At 43.8% G+C, this 18,136-nt stretch overlaps 4 protein-coding genes and 1 non-coding gene across 5 annotated transcripts; 3 read left to right on the top strand and 2 right to left on the bottom strand.

Moving 5' to 3' along the window:
• The first annotated feature begins 739 nt into the window (after positions 1-739).
• Positions 740-4,342, top strand: F4817DRAFT_332272 (uncharacterized protein). Its single transcript, XM_049302631.1, has 4 exons — positions 740-2,223; positions 2,280-3,208; positions 3,272-3,999; positions 4,122-4,342. Exons 1-3 carry the CDS (start codon positions 1,052-1,054, stop codon positions 3,673-3,675), a joined length of 2,505 nt encoding a protein of 834 aa, XP_049160633.1. The 5' UTR covers positions 740-1,051; the 3' UTR covers positions 3,676-3,999; positions 4,122-4,342.
• A 701-nt stretch (positions 4,343-5,043) lies between these two features.
• F4817DRAFT_332269 (uncharacterized protein) lies at positions 5,044-7,101 on the top strand. The gene is made up of 6 exons (XM_049302630.1): positions 5,044-5,737; positions 5,819-5,932; positions 6,025-6,194; positions 6,280-6,576; positions 6,623-6,763; positions 6,824-7,101. Exons 1-6 carry the CDS (start codon positions 5,197-5,199, stop codon positions 6,938-6,940), a joined length of 1,380 nt encoding a protein of 459 aa, XP_049160632.1. The 5' UTR covers positions 5,044-5,196; the 3' UTR covers positions 6,941-7,101.
• Positions 7,102-7,235: 134 nt separating this feature from the next.
• On the bottom strand, positions 7,236-11,008 carry F4817DRAFT_332265 (glycoside hydrolase family 92 protein). The gene is made up of 6 exons (XM_049302629.1): positions 10,661-11,008; positions 10,271-10,578; positions 10,176-10,208; positions 10,001-10,116; positions 8,508-9,950; positions 7,236-8,389 (listed from the first exon to the last, which is right to left on the bottom strand). The coding sequence occupies exons 1-6, from the start codon at positions 10,690-10,692 to the stop codon at positions 7,709-7,711; spliced, it is 2,613 nt and encodes an 870-aa protein (XP_049160631.1). The 5' UTR covers positions 10,693-11,008; the 3' UTR covers positions 7,236-7,708.
• Positions 7,382-7,453, top strand: F4817DRAFT_t61. The gene has a single exon. It is a non-coding gene; the product is annotated as a tRNA-Asp (tRNA).
• Positions 11,009-16,963: 5,955 nt separating the features above from the next.
• On the bottom strand, positions 16,964-17,740 carry F4817DRAFT_332259 (uncharacterized protein). The gene is made up of 2 exons (XM_049302628.1): positions 17,473-17,740; positions 16,964-17,418 (listed from the first exon to the last, which is right to left on the bottom strand). The coding sequence occupies exons 1-2, from the start codon at positions 17,718-17,720 to the stop codon at positions 17,133-17,135; spliced, it is 534 nt and encodes a 177-aa protein (XP_049160630.1). The 5' UTR covers positions 17,721-17,740; the 3' UTR covers positions 16,964-17,132.
• Positions 17,741-18,136: the final 396 nt, after the last annotated feature.

Genomic DNA, 18,136 nt, shown 5'->3' with positions numbered 1-18,136 from the left:
TCGTTGGTTCTGGTTCTCTGTGAAAAACGTATCGAATCGCAGCCTTGTTTGTTACCAGGCTTTGACGGGTTACCTCAGCCCTACTAGTTTCGTACGGTCATCCAAACCCTTCAGGATCTCCGAGCTCTGTTGATCACCACGTTGGCCGCCAGCTCGGCGAGCGGCCGATCACTTGGGGGAGGCAGTGAGGACAAATGTGGTGGAATCTCGCGTTACGTTCCGAGTATACTTAGAATCGATTGATACTACATACATCTATCACGCCTATGAATTCATCCATCCACCGTCCACCCCGCAAGACATTCATTCCTCTTTCCGGCATAACTTCCTGGCCCTGGACATTATACCCTTCCGACTTACCCCCCACTTCCGGGTGTTGCGTGACTTCATCTGCATTACACCCATATTTTGTACAGGGACCTACCTTATACTAATTATTGTTAACTTATCCTGACCCCAAATGCAAACCATGCCGTCCATAGAAGGCTCTGGCATCACTGGTACAGCCGAGGACAGCGTGGAAGGTCGGCAGCAGAAGCCCAAGACTCTACCGTGCAAGTTCTGCGACAAACGTTTTAGGTAAGGGTCCCTAGGCTTATTTATCGTCTTGCACTATATCTATATCCGCTGGCAATTTACTTACACGGCAATCCCCTAATTAGGCGTGTAGAGCATGTTCAACGTCATGAGAGAACTCATACTAAGGAGAAGCCATTCTCGTGCGGGTGGGCTCGCTGCGGGAAGACGTTTGGACGTCGGTTAGTTAATTTGTTCCTTTATTTATTCTGTCCTTAACTATGTTACCAATTTCCTATTTGTGGTGGTAGACTTCGCCTTGCCCACCGCCGTCCAACCACTTACCGTCTTTCGTAGGCGCTAAACTACCCCCATCCCCCCTCCTCAGATTCCTTAGGTCCTTTTGCAAATAGGATACACACATACACACCACACATGTCTTACAGCCCTGAAACCTCCTATTCCCCTCTATAATTCCTTACTAGTGGCCCCCCAACTTCTACCTTCTCTCTCATCCTCTTGTGAATATGCTTATATGGACATCAGGGATCTCCTCGTCCGCCACGAGAAACTCGTTCATCTCAATGAAGGGTCTAATAAGGATGGTAACCGGCCCCGGAAGCCGTCGACGGCCGGCGCTGCCCAACAACCTCTATCAGCTGAGAGCCATGTCGACTCCGAAATGATGGGAATGCCTCGGGCTCACCCGGCGCACTATCATTCAGATTCCATGTCCTCTTCTGTGACAGTACCTCCACTTGCTCCTGATCCTCGTCACTCCGCCAGGGCCACAGCTTGCAATCTTGACCTCTTGTCTGATGCTGCCACCCAAATTGCTTCTGCGAACGAGGTTAACTCGATGCAACCGATGATGACGGATATTGGACAACCAGTGGCCGGTTTGACACGCATTAAGTCATACGACGAAGGAATACCCTATACCGACCGCGGACGTGAGTCCGAACCTGTGGCTATGTCACATGGACTGCCCAATCCACCTGGGCCGTCTGCTTTTGACGATTATAATCTCTTCTTAGACGAGTTTGCGACGTCATCTCACTTCCTCCCACAAGCCTTCGATGCGGATCAGAGTATGGGTATGTGGCCACGACATCTTTCCGATATTCAACGGGGTGGGCTTTCCAAGCCGTCATCTCAGTTCCCCTCTCGTTTCCCATCATTAGCCCCTGACCCGAGAGATCCAACGGAAGGTGGCCCCAGAACACATGACGAATCAACGAGATCACAGCCCATGAGGGTTTCTGCAATGGACCATACCGTCATAAAAAATCGACTCGACGAATTCTCGTCCGTTTTACCGAATGATTTCGTGTTTCCTTCTCGGCATACTCTCACTAGGTTTCTAGAAGGGTATGTAAGTGGTTTCCATGAACACTTACCGATACTACATCTGCCAACGATAACAGCCGCTGATCTCGCCCCGGAACTCCTACTGGCGATATTAGCAGTAGGTGCACAATATAGATTCGAGAGCCATCGGTCAAATGCTTTATGGTATGCAGCTAAAGCAGTCGCGCTTGAACAAATCCGACGTCGCCACAGTCACGAAGTGCACGGTTTGTTACCAACTCCAGCAGCGTATAGTCCTCATTCTACGCGACCATCTCCAAGCCATGGATTCCGCCACTCCTTTAGTTCTGTTCAACAGGAACGTTCGATGACCCAAGATACGCACCGAGAACCTTAGTAAGAAAATCCAACTACATATACATCCTTTCAATATGTGACTAATTTTCTTTCAGTTCTCCTAATACTCCTCAATCTCGCATGGAAACTATCCAGGCTCTTCTTCTATTGTTTGCTGTTGGGCTCTGGGGCGCCAAAGCTATTCTTCGAGAAGCTTTGTCATTACAAAGTCTTCTAGCTCTCCTAGTGCGCGAGGAAGGATTTCTGTCAGAGTCCACGCAGACGGCCGATTGGGAGGCATGGGTCCGGATAGAAGGATCTAATCGCACAAAGCTTATTGCGTACAGCTTCTTTAATCTGTGTAGTATTGCGTATAATATGCCACCTCTACTATTGACGTCGGAACTTAACCTTATTCTCCCGCACTCATCAAAACTCTGGAGGGCGGAAACAGCTTGGCAGTGGCAAGAAGCTCGTCAATCATTCCCTAGTATGGATATATCGCTCCAGGATGCGTTTGCGAGATTATTCAGCAGACCACCACAAGGACCTCCAGCTTACATGTCCTCTCTCGGTAATTACATCCTCATCCATGCCATATTACAACATATCTTTCTCCTAAAGCAGACATCTTTTAATTCCGTGTCACTTTTTGGGGGACTTCGTCATGACGATGTTGAAGATTGCTTTCAGGCCCTACGGATCTGGCAGATGAGTTTCGAACAGCACCAGGCGCGCATAACAGAAGGTAGCCACCAGAACGGCCCAGATTCATTGCCCGGTGGCTCTGTTACTTATAATTCAACCGCACTTTGGCGGTTGGCTTCTATCCGGTTGTATACAGACTTGAGTCCTAGCAGAACCCTCGAAACAAGAGAAGCGAGTCAGATCGCACAGTCTTTCCATGACGCACCATATCTCGTTCGCAGTGTGCGCCTCAACCGAGCCGTCTTTCAAGCCATACATGCATTGTCTATGCTTGTTAAAGTAGGCGTCAACTACGTAGCAAGGAGGAAGTCATCGGAATGGAGTATGCAGCACTCGCGTAAGTATTTACGGAAAATTCCAAGAGTATGGTAAAAGAATACGGTAGCTAACGTCGGCGTAGTATGCAATTTAGAATGCGCCATTCTCCTTTCCAAATGGCTAATGACTCTTGCTTCGACCGGCCCGACAGGTGCGCCTCCTGAGCCCGACGAACGAAACCTTCTCGAAATGCTCCGTCACATGCTGGACGAAACGGAGTTTGCGGTGCCGATCGACCCTTCGCTCTCGGGAGGCGGCCCGGGGCGTGGTCCACCGAACATGGATATGGCTGCGAACGACGGTACGAAGTTACGTCAGCTTGCCGTAGCCGTAATTCGGCTCTGGGCTGAGACGTTTAAGGGATCACATATCTTTGATATCGTAAAAGTGATTGGTGCTGGGTTGGAGGGATACGCAGACTTGATAGAGAAGCCGCGGGATAGAACACCACTAGGTCGGATGGGACCTAATTCAGGTCTTGGCTGACCAGACTGCAACGGGAATTACTCACGAAGATGCCTGGCGATAGTTGGGGGTGTTCGATGACCAGTGCGGGTCATTCTAGCCGAGTATAGATTCGGGACTAAATGCTCGCTTTAATCCTGACCATCCAACCGAAGTCCTTGGAAGTTCGGGAACGATTATTTGCCAAACATTGTCGAGTACCAGGCACAACAGACAACCGTGCCGGACGTCGCGGACCCGAAAAGGACGATAAACGTATGCGCCGCTGTCGGGTCGAGGCGTTATGAGGATCTCGAACAAGGGCCTATCACGGAGGTAGTGTTTAGAAGGAGCAATATGTTCCGACTATTAATAACACCCCGGGAAGTTAATATATGCGTGGGAATGTGGATCGGGTGGGAGCGGCACGGGTTCGCCCCAAAATAGCAGAGAACTATAGTGATTGCAGCTCAATAAGGAGCACTTACCCTATTAACATTTCCCATTTAGACCAACGTGAACTATTTAGGTACGGAATACATTCGTACATTGTTGAAGGTTGCGGCTACCTATAGTTGATTGAATCTGAGATTAGCGGCGATTGACATTTCTATTTTTAAACGATAAGAGAACACAACTGTACCTAGGTACCATAACGGAGGAGGGGGGTTTGGGAGAATGATTCCATAAATATAAAACTATTCCATATATAAAAACTATACTATATAATAGTAATAATAGAATTAGTTTAATATATTTTAATATTATAAAATAATTTTAAAACGTAAAATAGTTTTATAAAATAAAACGATTTTATTATTTATATAATTTTCACGTGATTTTTATGTGAAAAAATAAAGTAAAAGTTAAAAAAGTTAAAAAAATTAAAAAAAACCAGTTTTTAAACCTATAGCTTTTGCGTTTATATAACCGTAAACTTTATAATTAATTAATAAAATTTAAAGTTTAAACGTTTAAACTAATGGAACGAAATGGCCAATTTTATTAAATTATTTTAAAATATAATTTATTTAATTTTAATTTTTATAACTTTTACTTCGAAAAAAGTAAAATTTTAACTTAAAGAAAAAAAAAATTTTATAAAAATTTTTTATTTTTTTTTTATTTTTTTTTTATTTTTTTTTAAGTTAAAAGTTAAGCAATCGTTTTTAAAATAAAAACGATTATATAAGATGAAATGGTTTTACGGTTATAGAACGGTTCTTGTAAAATAAGATTTTAAAAGTGGGACCCGGGACCCACTATTTCCAAATTCTGACCAATCAGAGCCCTTAAAACCCAAAAACGTTGCGCCGTACGGAACCATTCCAGTTTTGGAATCATTCTCCCAAACCCTAAGGTACCAGGTTAGGTATACTGCGCAATGAGATTGAACAATGAAGTGATCACGTGACAGCGTGTCCCCTATTGCCACCCCGCGATTCTCCTCAACGCGTTATCAACTGTCTCATCCATCGAATTTCATTATATCTATGTCTGTATCTTAACCTAAGGAAATCAACTAACATTCCGAACACAAAAGCAAATTCATATAATTGAGTTATGCCTCCCAAAAAAGGTACCGTAGCTAAGCCTTCTACTTTGGAGGCCACTGGTAAATCCCGTCGCAGATCTCACCGCATTAGCCTCAGTAGTAAGAAGAGTACATACTTCGAGGACAATGACAACTCAGATGAAGAGCTACCGCCTCGTAAGATTATGAAGACCGGGGCTAAGGGGAAACCCTCTAGACGGGGAAAAGCTCAAGTAGAAGAATCGGATGACGAATTACAGTATGAAGATGTTAAGGGTACATCCGAGGATGATGACCGGAATGCCGCGTTTGCTGACGACAACTCTGAAAGTGAAGCAGAACGTCCCGTGGCACAGAAGCGAGGTCGCGGAAGACCTTCGAAAACCCGGACCGAGACTACAAAGAAGTCTAATAAAAAACCCCAAGATCTAGAAAGGACGAAGGCGATGGCAAAGCCTCGGAGTAAGACCAAGAAGGAAAAGGAGGCCGACTTCGAAGAGCCAGTGGCTGAGGAAGACAGCGACGACGATGATGATGATGACGACGAAAACCGCATTACCTTCATTCCAGGTAAGAATTCATCCTCCGTTTCGGTGCTTCAACGCATCAGGGTGTTAATAAATAGCTTTGATTCTAATTAAAAGATTGTAGCAATCCAATTACGAGACACTGACGGTGTCGAATATGAGGATACCCGACTCCATAAAAACACTTTCTTGTTTCTAGAAGATCTCAAAGCCAACAACGAACGGAGTTGGCTTAAATGTATGTATATTTTTCACAATCATAGACTCTTCCGCAATCCCCGTCGCTCACATCTACTCTTTCCTTGTCTAACGGGATGTTACCGCTTGTAGCACATGATGAGGAATATAGAAGGTCACTCAAAGATTGGGAATCATTCGTAGAGACCCTTTCAGAGAAGATCATCGAGGCGGATGAGACTATTCCATGGTTACCGGTGAAAGATGTTATCTTCCGCATATACCGAGACATCCGATTCAGTAAAGATCAAACTCCGTATAAGGTATACCTACCCTACCCCCTTCGTCTTTCCAACTCTTCACCCAAAATATAACTTTATTCTAACATGGAAAATTCTGTATAAATAGCCTCACTACTCTGCAGCATGGTCACGGACTGGCCGAAAAGGCCCATACGCTTGCTATTACGTGCATGTCGAGCCCGGTCGGTGCCTCGTAGGTGGAGGCATATGGCATCCAGAGGCCGACGCATTAGCCCGATTGCGCGCGAGCGTCGACGAGCGCCCCCATCGTATAAGTCGAGTTCTTACGAATCCTACGTTTCGGAAGACATTTCTACCCGAGGCAAAGTCCGGCAACGAAAAGTCTGCGATAGCGGCGTTCGCGGCGAAAAACCAGGCCAATGCGCTCAAGACGAAACCAAAGGTACCACTCCTCTAGTCCTGAAGGCGTAGTATGCTCACCGAAATAGGGCTTCCACCCGGATCATAAGTATATCGAGCTTCTCAAGCTACGGAACTACACCGTCAACACGCAGATCGACGACTCGGACCTTCTCGCCGACGACGCACAGGATAAAGTGATGAGTGCCATTTCCGCTATGGTCGAATTTGTGAGTCGTGTCTATTTTCCTTTGATTTGTTTACACGGACTAACTGGGATACCAACGCAGGTCACGTTTCTCAATAGCGTCGTTAGGCCGGATCCTAATGCCGAGAGCGATTCCGATGAGGCCGACGGCGGGACAGAAGAGCAAGAAGGCGAAGAAGATGAAGATGAAGAGGAATAGTTCTTGACTTGCTTCAGATATGGTGGCTGCTGTCCTGGGTGTAAATGATAAGGTGTTAATAGTATTTATCTTATATTTTCTCCCGTCTTATAATATAACCTCTCTGCGGTACCTGCATGTCGGAATCACCACCAACTTGATCAGGTGTAGGTATCGTATGCCATGCTGCCGAAGGATACTGTACGTTACCGTCGCATTTCGGGTACCAGTATGATATATCTACTTGTGATAATGAGCCAGACCAAAGTCACTTGGTCGGGTAGTTGCAACTTCCTAAAAGTCCACTTACCCTTTAGTCTAGCCCTTACCCTACACGCAAAGCATCCCGAGACTTCAGATTTCCAACAACCAGCAAGTGCCTACCTCGAAACACAATCTACTTAAGCCGCGTTATATCTGAGAAACATCAATCACGTGAATCCGATGCCATTCACAGCTAAGTCTCAGTTCGTCTAGTGGTTAGGATACGGGCTTGTCACGCCCGTGACCGGGGTTCAATTCCCCGACTGAGAGCTCCTTTTTTTTCGTCATCCTATCGGTATAGGATTTCAAAGAAATCCAAATTCCTATCTCAGTACTAGTATATCCGTTGCTTTCACACAAGTGATAGGAACTTGCATTCTCCCCTGACAGTTGAGATACTGCGGGTAACCATACCTTTTAGGTATGATGTCTTACGACTTAGAGTCGTATCCCTTCTGATTATAATCTTTTCTCTCCAAATTCCTCAATCTCGATTGTAATCATCTATCGACTTTATTTATCAAATCAGTCCAACATCCCCGTCGACAAACTAGGTGGCAGATCCTCGTCTCTCGTTCCCCAATCGCTCTCCGTGGATCCTAATACGAACTCCAGCGTGCCTCCATTCACGAAGAAGTCATGCGTGATCCAATTTCGCGTATATGGCTTCCCGTCTAACCTAGCACTTTGAATGTAGATATTGCGATACTGCGGCGCGTCGAATCCACCGACGTTTCGTAGTATCGCCGGCTTCCCCGATGGTGTTTGGATACTAACTTGCCGGAACATGGGCGCTGTAAGTAGGTACACATTCTGGCCGGCAACTGGGTAAAAACCCATGAATGCGAATGCCGTAAAGGCTCCCATGGCGCAGTCGTCGTTACCGGGGATTCCGTTAATGCTATTGTTGAACTGCCCTGGGATGTACTGGTGCAGCCAGTAATTGCTGCGACCGGGCCGTCCACCGTAATGGAATTGGAACGTCGTTAGAAAGTTGGGCTCATTTCCCATATAGTTAATACCCGACGAGTGGAAGTAGTCGAGTCGCTCGATAAAAGTCTCGTGCCCTCCTAACGCTTCTATAAGCGCGGCCATGTCTTGAGGTACATAAAATGTGTACAGCCATGGACTCCCCTCATATGTTTCATACTGCGTGTCAAAATAGCAACTATGTTGTTGGTATATGGGACTGCAAAGTCGTGTGTTCTAATGTACGGTTAGAGTCAGTGATGTCCTATTCTAAGTATATAGGAAACAGTTGGAAGTAGTGATTCAGTATTTCGCTTAAAGATGAGTATCAGGAGAGGAAAGCTTAGATACTAACTTGATATCGCCAGGTACCATTCCGGAACCGTGGCTGTAGGAAGCCCTTGAATGCCGACATTTGCACATTCCCGGCCTCGTCACGATGCCGATCCTCCTGCTCCGGGTTGAACAGATTCTTCCAGTTCCGGCTGCGCTGCAGATACTTGGTCTCGTCATTCTTATGGCCAAGCCCCCGTGCCATTAACGCGATCACGAAGTCATCGTACGCGTATTCCACCGTCCGTGAAATGCCTCGACTCATAGGCCCCGTCCCATTTTTGTCGTGGTCATCGTATGGTACGTAACCCAGCGTGTGCCAGCTCACGAGACTGCCGCGGCCAGTCGTAGACCAGTCTTTCGGCTCTACCTCCGCATCGGAGACGACTGCTTCATAGCCGAGATTCCAGTCGACACCCCCCGTGAGGTTTTTAATGAAGGCGTCTGCGAGAACCACGTCGGCATTTGAACCTCCTTGAGTATACCCTTTGCTAAAACTCATGCGACAATCTGGCAGCTTCCCTTCGTGCTTGTACGTGTCAATTAGCGACCTCACCATCTTCGTTTGGATTGTGGGGTCAATTATGGTGAGTAGGGGATGTTGTGCGCGAAATGAATCCCATATGCAATAAAAAGAGTCGTAATACGGCTCGTCGGATTTCCAGAGCTGGTTTTCACCCGTGTAATCTTGAGGTGAGATGAGTGTGCGGTAGAGTCCCGACCAAAATGTGGTAAGGAATTCGTGGCTCATACCCGAGGAATCGGGCTTGATCACGGACAACTTTTCCTTCCAGGCATTCTCAGCAGCCTTCACCACGTTTTCAAAGCCGAAGTCTGGAATTTCGACCTCTGCGTTATGGCAGGCTTGTTCTACCGATATAAACGACAGTCCCACCCGAGCCATGATCTGATCCGAGTGCGCGAAGTGTATCCAAGCACCCGCCGAGCCAGAAGGAATGTAAAAATTACTTCCTAAATGTCCCATGGCCTGAACCTCATCAGTCACGTTGGTTTGTACGAAAACGCCCGTCTTGCGGATATCGGCGCCTCGGAAATCCGCACAGACATGTGCGGTGTACGCTCCGCTGCCAAATGACGGGCTAAACGACCCATTTCCTGTTATTCTTCCCGTTTCTGGGTTTACTTGAACGTCACCTCCGGTTCGAGAGTTACTAAGATCCATTAAATCCAGCAGAACCAGAGGATTAGTAGGTACCATGACCTTACGTGACACCACTTCTGAAGTTTTGGGGAGGCTAAATCTGTAGAGAGTGGCGTGTTGGCTCGCCGTCATCTCCGCGTAGACCGAGTTATTGAGGCCAATAGCGAAGTACCCTGGGCGTGCTGTAGCGGACCCATCAATTCTCGGAACACCTCTACCGATATATGTATATTTGCACTGAGCGAAGTCATCTTCAGGGCATCCCGGATGCACGAAAAGAGGAAAGTTTCCCAATGAAGGGCTCTATTACAAATTAGTTAGATTTACTCTAGAAGTGGCATTCATCAACTGACCCCTCCAGTACCCGAATCGTGTAAATGAGAAAAGCCCTGAATGTCAGAGTCGTCCGAGACAAATCCTGCAGCGATTTCTCCACGATCACTTGAGTCCGCTACGGCCTTCGCCATACCTATATGGCCAGTCAGTGCCTAAGAAGTTTTTAAGCGTGTAGTCTCTTAAGCGACATACCGTACGGCAGAGTTGCGCCAGGGAAGACATGACCTAAAAAAGTGAACTTAGTTGAAGCACTTCAATGATAGATTTGACTGATGCGCGCTACTTACCTCCGTTCGCGGTGCCGATGAGGGGGTCTACATATCGTAAAATGTCATCGCTAGATATCCCTAATGAGCCCCTGAAAGTGTGCAAGAATGTATTCGGAGAATTCAACCTGGTAGGGAGTAAGGCCCAGACTAGTAACGCCAGCACGGGTATGACAATAAGGAATCGTCGCCGCCGCGGGAGGCTCTTGAGAAGCGGCGTCATAGCGAATCGAGAATCACCCGCCGAAGCTTCGCTCGCAGGGTCTAATTCACGTGTCGATTCTATATGACGACGCGGATGCAAGAGCCATTGGTACCAAGTTTTAGACCTTAATCTCCAAACAAGTTCATGCACGTGTTAGCGGACGCAAGGCTATTGAAGTTTATGTTTATATTTTTCGTATTTCTTACCTTGGATCACTCTGGGGTGAAGATGCATCCATCGGAACTCGAATGCAAATTCATCAGTCCCAGCTAGATATTCAATATTCATAACGACCTTCCCTCGTATGGACCCCGTCTGGGACTGTGTAACCGACCGTCTAGAACTTCGAATTGGAGGTCTTGGTTCGCAATCTTGGCAATTAGGAGAATTCGGCTGAATCGCATTTGGCTAGGTTTCCTTTTGAGGGTTACATCGGCACTTTGGCTTTAAGTAGGATCCATAGGGGCACGGTGTCGCCATTGGGTGCAATTGCAAACCGGAAAGGTTACACCGCACTGATTTGAGTAGGTGGCGTTTTTTGGTGTTAAATGTTCAGGCGTTTTAAGAACATTAATTATTGATAAAAGGAGCTTGCTCTTCCGTTTCAGTTTATACTAGAAAACCTTGGAAGGTACCTTAACGTACCCCTTAATGTAAGTACCCATCAGAACAGTGCAAGAAATACACTGTACATATGTATTTGATTTTAAGTTTCAAATGTTAAATATTTAAACAGAATAAACAAGGGTTAAAGTTAAATCGTTATTTATCATAAACTTTTTATATAAAAAGTGTCATATATTACATAACATGTGGGGTACCCACATGTATATAATTATTAAATCTTTTTTTTTATAATTTAACCATTATAACATTAATATAAAATACATATAATATTATAATAATTAATAACATTTTAAACAATATAATTAAAAGTTATTTTTAAAAATTATACAAAAATTATTTTTCGGAAACCATACGAAAAATCACCTTTAAACTTTGTTTTTTATAAGGCATTATTTTCGAAAAAAAATTATTACTAAACATTATTTTCGAAAAAAAATTATTACCAGGCCATTATGGCCACCATTAGCTTTGTCTTTTATAAAGCATTATTCTCGAAAAAAAGAAAATTACCACCAAGCTATTATGGCCACCATTAACTTTGTCTTTTATAAAGCATTATTTTCGAAAAACGAGAATCATTACCAAGCCATTATAGCCACCATTTCGAATAAATTATAATCTTTTATCGACCTTTTTTCCATATCGGACCAAATGCCACACCACACGTTTTAACACTTACGATTAAAACCATTTATATTTAATAATTTTATATATTTATTCCGCCCGTTTATTATAACTTTCATTTGCTTTAAAAAAAAAATCTCATTTTTTAAACTAATAAAATACTTTAAAAATATAAGTTAAAAAATATAAATTAAAATATAGTTTAAAGTTTTACAAAAGTAAATAACTTTTATAATAAAAACATCGTTATTTTTTTTTAATAATAACATTGTTATATATTACATAACATGTAAAATACCTATATATATATAATTACTAAATCTTTCTTTCTATAATTTAACCATTATAACATTAATATTAAATACATATATATTGTGATAAGAAAGCTATCTTAAGTGCGTATTTCATAATAACCAAAGTATCTATAATCACCTTCCTCGTAAAGCAAAATTAGGGAACTCGGTTCGGTGCATCAACTACCCCTATTACACCGAATGTTAGCGGAAGCGGACTTAGCGGGGCCACCGACCGTAGAGACTTTATATTATACGGAATACATAATACTCATAACTGAGAGTAGGTATTACACTGCACACTTTAGAGACAAGTTCTAATTGGAACTCTAATTGCTTTAAACCTTCTGCCCACCAATATTGAGTAGGCCGATAGTTATTTATTTCCGATTTAATTAATGTAAGAGCGTTGACAATTTCAAATGGGTGCCGCGGTCCACATTTTGTTGGTCCCGGCCACCGGGTTGCCAACCCGGGGTTGGCACTCAGCCCACGTATGACACTTAAAGAATCCGACGGTCGACATAGTAATTCATAGTAATAGGTATGCAATATCTTCAATAGCATAGGTAGCTTTTCCCTTAAAATGTATCAAAATCTGCCTAAGGTATGTCGGAATAAGTACGCTTCGGTGAAACTAGATTAAGCCAATCGTCAGCCACGGCGAAATCCCTTGAAGCGATTATTTTATTTGGAAATATAATACTGGTAATAACCTAGTGTGGGCGGCCTAACAAGGGTACACGAATAGTGTTAAAAGTTTCTAGCATCAGCTATACCGACGTCTTAGGGAGATATCTTGTTTATACATGCTACTAATTACTGGAGTTGTCGTGATATGATATTGGTATTATGCCCTCAGACCACCCTTCAAAAGCATCCGGCATGAAAGCTTGCAACTTTATCAGTACCTGTTTAAATTGAGATTAACCCCAGTCAGGTGCCTGTAAATAACTGAGTTATCTTGCCCTATCTTCCTCACATCTTTACACTTACGTAGCGCTTAGACGTAGAATAGCGAGGGTGGTCCGAGAGATAAAATAAAACTATAAGATCTTCCTCCGTAAAAAACTTGAAGTAAAGTCTATAGTGATCCTACTATACACATTCTAGCACCTGTAATATTTCCATAACAAGGTCCAAGATATAGGGAACAGCATCACAATAGGCGATTTATATATAGACTATCCATACATTAAATAATGTTTATCGCTAAGAATCAATAGGGGCTAAATCTATAACTAAAAAACTACCTAGATAATAGCAGCAGAAGTATGTATCTCGTAGCCGAAGCGCTGAATTATATGCGCTGATTTCTTCCCACTGTTTATATCTGTCCATATCTTTGCGGTTCTTTGTATGTCATCGCACTAGTTGCCTGATTTATATAATGGGGTCATGTGTATATATGTTTGATGTCGTCCGGGGGATAAGGGTGATTGTGTATGATTTGGGAAATATTGCCCCAAACTGCTGGTCAAGAAAGACATGGTGGATATACTCGTCATGGTAGCTCGTCTGTTAATACTTGATATACGTTATCGGACAGGCAGAAAAGTAAAAAGATTTGGTCATCCCACCGTCTCTGAGCACATAATCTCCTGGCACCTGAGGTTAAAGAGCCAGATGGATGTAATCGCTATAAAGATTCGTAGTCTCCACTGATGCGTAATTAACCCCAGGAAATCCATTTGAAAATGCACCCACAGGGATTCGAACCCCGAACTTTTCAAGCATGTATAGTGGTCCATTCAAACTGACTGTTGTCCCTGACCGTTGGACCAACTCCTCGATTGTGATTGTTGGGTTGGGAATTGAGATATAAGAGGTGCTGCGCAAGGGGGGGTGGAAGGTACGGCTGTTGCCTGGGTCATGTGGCAACGGAGTGTTGATGGCAACTGTCACTGCAGCGATGAGGCCATTCAGGCATGCCACCTGTTAAGCGGGTATTTTGCACGTAGGCATTCTTCGCAATTATTTTACATCAAAACTACCTACCTAAGGTACATATGAGTCTAAGAGTTATTGTTATGTACATCATAACAGCAATTTTTATGAGCTTTTACCTTATTGGTTTATCTGTACATAAGGGTTCATATATTACAAGATGTTTTCACCTGGCTGTCTTTTCATATTTTGGACAATCATCCACTACTATGATATCCTTGTGTCTACTTATCTAATCCACCTAGGTACGTAGGTTTTATAGGTCGAAAAGTCTTACCAAATAAAATTCATATCAACTCTAGATCTAGGGGGAGAAAGCGATGAGATGGGATCACAGCCAACTGCTTTTCATTCGGTCACCACGATGCGGTCTCCAGATTAACGGAGTGAAGTAAATGGTGATTTACCTAGTCCTCCTACAAATAGTCAGACTACGAGTATAATATTCTAGAAAAAGTCTAAGACGGATTATCCTTAGGTAACTAGACGATGCTAATAGCGTACTTAGTAAATAAGAGCTTGTAAAGGGGGCAGGGAGACAGAAAAGGGGGCGGGTCATTTCAGCCTTAAAAGTACCTAGGTACACTTCAGTGGTGGAGAGGTACATTTCACATGCATGAACCAATAATAGCAAGGAGATATGTGGGCCGTGCCAAGTAATTCACCCGTTGCGGCGGAAATAATTGAATCAATCAACTTATAAAACTCACCTTATAGTGATTCTCTCCGCCGCCCTTGTCAATGACAAGTAGGCGCTTATACCAGCTAGAAATGGCCGATGTTCCGAATAAAAAGCCGTCCGCGGCAAGAACTCCAAGTACCAATCAAGAAACACAAGCTAAGCGAAAGAAAGTTGGTAAAGGGATACGGTCTTGTTGGAAATGTAAACGGCGAAAGATTAGGCGGATGGAGTCACATCTAGACTAACATATATACAGAACGCTAGCTTCTAGCTCTGGTAGCGATTCGCTTATGCCGCGTCGGTCGGCAGAATATCCGGTCTTGTCTTATCCAACTCTCATTCATCCAGAGGTGTGTAATTAAGGTAATGATATCGATAATTACTAGAACCGCTCACCTGTACCACTTGGCTATGACGGCAGCCAGGCCGAAAAATGTGTAGACGTAGCCGTCCGATATGAATGGTTCGTCCGCATTGGCAGCGGATATGCTGCCCTTGGGAAACTTGACAAGCATCGAGCTATTCGAAGCATTACGAAAGCATTGTATAGATCAAACGGCAATTAGATGATTGGGTCCCAATCACACACTGCCGGGGACCCCCGTTCCGAGAGCCCGAATCTAGGAAGCCAAGGGTTAAATATCCCTTACCACATTTCCCGTCTCCTCCCCATGACTGACCCCGGACCCAGATACCCACCTCTACCGCACGTGCCCTCCGACTGCCGGCAATCCTATTCCGTCCGGCAAACAGCCATTTGCTTTGCTTTGGGTCCCTGGCTGTTTTCCGGTTTGCGAGCAAGCCTTGTATTGGAAACCGGCAACACTATAATCCTAGTATCCAGCCATCCCGTAAAGATGAATGCGCGACACTCATGTACCCATCTGTCTGTATCATTGAATTGAAGTTTCTATAAAAAATCTACACTTCTGTTTCTTACAGACTTGATCCACATACAGCCTTCATCTACGGGAATATTTAGACCTTGTTCATAGTTTCGTAATGACTAAAGTCCGTGTCTCGACGCTCTCACGCGGGGGTGCTTGCGATGCCGCCATCGAGTTTTCTACGGATACATGTGGACAGTCTAAGGCTGGGGTTAGTAGAAATTAAGCCTTTAACTACTGATATAATCGCACTTACATCTAGCATTTGAACCTGAATGGCTGTCGTAGGTCAGAAATAGAAAAAGCTCGTTAGACTTTTGGTTAGGCAACCATACCAATGTTGCTCTTTGTTATATTTCAAGTAGTATATCTCCTGAGTCCAATCTGGGTACACTCTGTCCGTGGCAACGAGGTCATTTACGTCGATCGAGCTGTAGTCACACAATGCAAGAGGGCGATCTTCGCATTGAGGTAAAATAGGACGCCACGTACTGCAAGAAAGGATTAGTGATTATTGTGACAGTTGCTCTAAGAGAGCCCTTACTTGATTAGTCTAAAACGGTAGCCGGGCTGGAAGAAAGTTTGGAGCTGCTCTTCGTTGAGAACATTCTTCAGGAGCCGTGGTATAGTATCCAGAGAGATGTCTAGATATAATAATGAGAACACACCAGCCATGTATAAGTCAAATTACGAACCGACTATAGGAAGTTAGGCCAGTGTATAATCAGTTTCATAGGAGTCTTACCATGTGCGCCTACGGCAACCTGCTCTACTAGAAGTGGATCACTTGGGTCATAATTTTCGGGGGCCATAGGAGCATTTTTACGCATCTTAAAGTATTGTTAGTGGAAATCAAAATATGATATTGGCATGCTCACCTTGTAATCGTAGCAATGAACAAAATCTGCTTTGAAGAAAGATCGCAGCAACTCCTCGTTCTCAGCACGGTACTTTTCGACCAGTTCAGTGTCTACTCCAAGACTTGGGACATATTTAGACTCATGCTCGACGTAGCAGAATCCATTTTTCTCCAAACTGATATCGGTATCATTGCGCATACTACACTCAAAAGCATTAGGAATGGACCCCTCAAGACAAGAGGAATCAGAAATACAACGCATGGAAGCTAGGCGACTGCGAGCATCATTACCAAATGGTGGAAGTGACCTAAATGACGAGACCGATGAGGCCTTTGAGAAACTCGTTAAGATGGATCATCGATAGAAAGCCCCTGATGACAGAAACAAGACGGGGGGGGACTCATTACCCGTTCTAAAATAAGGTACTTTATTTAAGTTACGGTATATTACCTATCACGCTCATTTACCTCCTTTTCCGAATATGGCATTGGACTGATGAAAAAGAGAAATAATTTCTTATGTTAATCGCAAATTACATCACATCGTGTACCTCAACTATCCTTAAATAAATTATTCAGACTTATTTGTCGTTTATTCAAACTGGTAGCTACCTAATACCGAGGTACTCATTCAGGCTAGACCTTGCTTCTCCAGTCGATGTCCTAGACAGATTCAGGTGGCTTGGTAATGCTTGTTAACTTATCGCTAAAAGAACTACTCGCAAGTTTCGTATCTAAATATTCGGACTTTTTATTGACTTACCCATTCAACTTCTTCATTAGAGCTCCTATACCTTCATGGGAATAATCCTTCTCGTTCCACATGTCTTTATGGTAAACGACTTTCTCATTAGGGGCCTTGCCCTCAAGCTTCAAGGATACTAGGCTATCCACAGATTTTGATATATGGATACCCGCAAATGTATACTTATGTCTTTGCTTCCAAATGAGTTCATGCTCTGTCGAAGACGTGACCTCCGTTGCCAACGATTCAAGCTTAGAGAAGAGTTTCGGGAGGCCGTACCACTGGCCTGCTATCTTGTATCTAAACATAGTCAGGTTATACTGACTGCTAAAAATGCTTCATAATTAAATGTACCTTGTGTCACAATAACTAAAAGGGTCGTCATAGATAGCTTTCTCGGCATATACTTGCATGTTCTCTTCTGATGCTTGCCCACAATACAGATTGATTATTTTCTGTTGTATTTTCCTCCGAGACGGTGAAATTTTCAGAGAGCTATCCGGATGAGGAGCATAGTCTACTGTTCCGTCGACATTTCGGGGCCTATCGGGGTGAGGCTCTACGCCGTGCTGGTCAGGATGCGGTAGTGTTGATGAAGGCATATTTTCAGAGATATTACAAGATTAAACCTAGGAATGCGTAAAAGGAATCGAAGAGACCGAATCGTCTATTAAAGGGTTACGGTTTACAAAGCCATTGTGATGGATGACATCATGACTACGGAAATGTTAGTCGATATAGTAAAACAATGTATTAATTGGCATGTCGAAAAAGCAATATCATACTTAGTTCCAGGCGAATCTACCCACCAAGATTCTGCATCACCTAAGTACCTAAGGAGGAAACTCGCATAGTGATATGAATGAAATAAAAGGTTACTTTAGGTACCTCTTTAGAAATACGCCCTCTCTCTTAACTTATACTTCTGGAATATGGCAACTACCGATGTTTTTGATGAGCTTGGTAGAAACTAAGCAGACTTAGCAGACAATGCAAAATAGAATAGACATACCCTACC

This window comes from Daldinia loculata (assembly GCF_022478755.1).
Source record: "Daldinia loculata strain CBS 113971 unplaced genomic scaffold F4817scaffold_14, whole genome shotgun sequence".
NCBI lineage: Eukaryota > Fungi > Ascomycota > Sordariomycetes > Xylariales > Hypoxylaceae > Daldinia > Daldinia loculata.
This window is presented reverse-complemented; position numbering and strand designations above follow the sequence as displayed.

Bases quoted from the DNA above. Each gene is read 5' to 3' on its own strand.
- F4817DRAFT_332272 (XM_049302631.1), top strand. From the start codon at position 1,052: ATGGACATCAGGGATCTCCTCGTCCGCCACGAGAAACTCGTTCATCTC. The intron at 2,224-2,279 runs GTAAGAAAATCC...ATTTTCTTTCAG, and splicing joins GATACGCACCGAGAACCTTA to TTCTCCTAATACTCCTCAAT. The intron at 3,209-3,271 runs GTAAGTATTTAC...ACGTCGGCGTAG, and splicing joins ATGGAGTATGCAGCACTCGC to TATGCAATTTAGAATGCGCC.
- F4817DRAFT_332269 (XM_049302630.1), top strand. From the start codon at position 5,197: ATGCCTCCCAAAAAAGGTACCGTAGCTAAGCCTTCTACTTTGGAGGCC. The intron at 6,195-6,279 runs GTATACCTACCC...CTGTATAAATAG, and splicing joins AAGATCAAACTCCGTATAAG to CCTCACTACTCTGCAGCATG. The intron at 6,764-6,823 runs GTGAGTCGTGTC...ATACCAACGCAG, and splicing joins TTTCCGCTATGGTCGAATTT to GTCACGTTTCTCAATAGCGT.
- F4817DRAFT_332265 (XM_049302629.1), bottom strand. From the start codon at position 10,692: ATGGATGCATCTTCACCCCAGAGTGATCCAAG. The intron at 10,209-10,270 runs GTAAGTAGCGCG...TCACTTTTTTAG, and splicing joins CATCGGCACCGCGAACGGAG to GTCATGTCTTCCCTGGCGCA. The intron at 8,390-8,507 runs GTTAGTATCTAA...ACCGTACATTAG, and splicing joins ATGGTACCTGGCGATATCAA to AACACACGACTTTGCAGTCC.
- F4817DRAFT_332259 (XM_049302628.1), bottom strand. From the start codon at position 17,720: ATGCCTTCATCAACACTACCGCATCCTGACCAGCACGGCGTAGAGCCT. The intron at 17,419-17,472 runs GTACATTTAATT...GACTATGTTTAG, and splicing joins TTTAGTTATTGTGACACAAG to ATACAAGATAGCAGGCCAGT.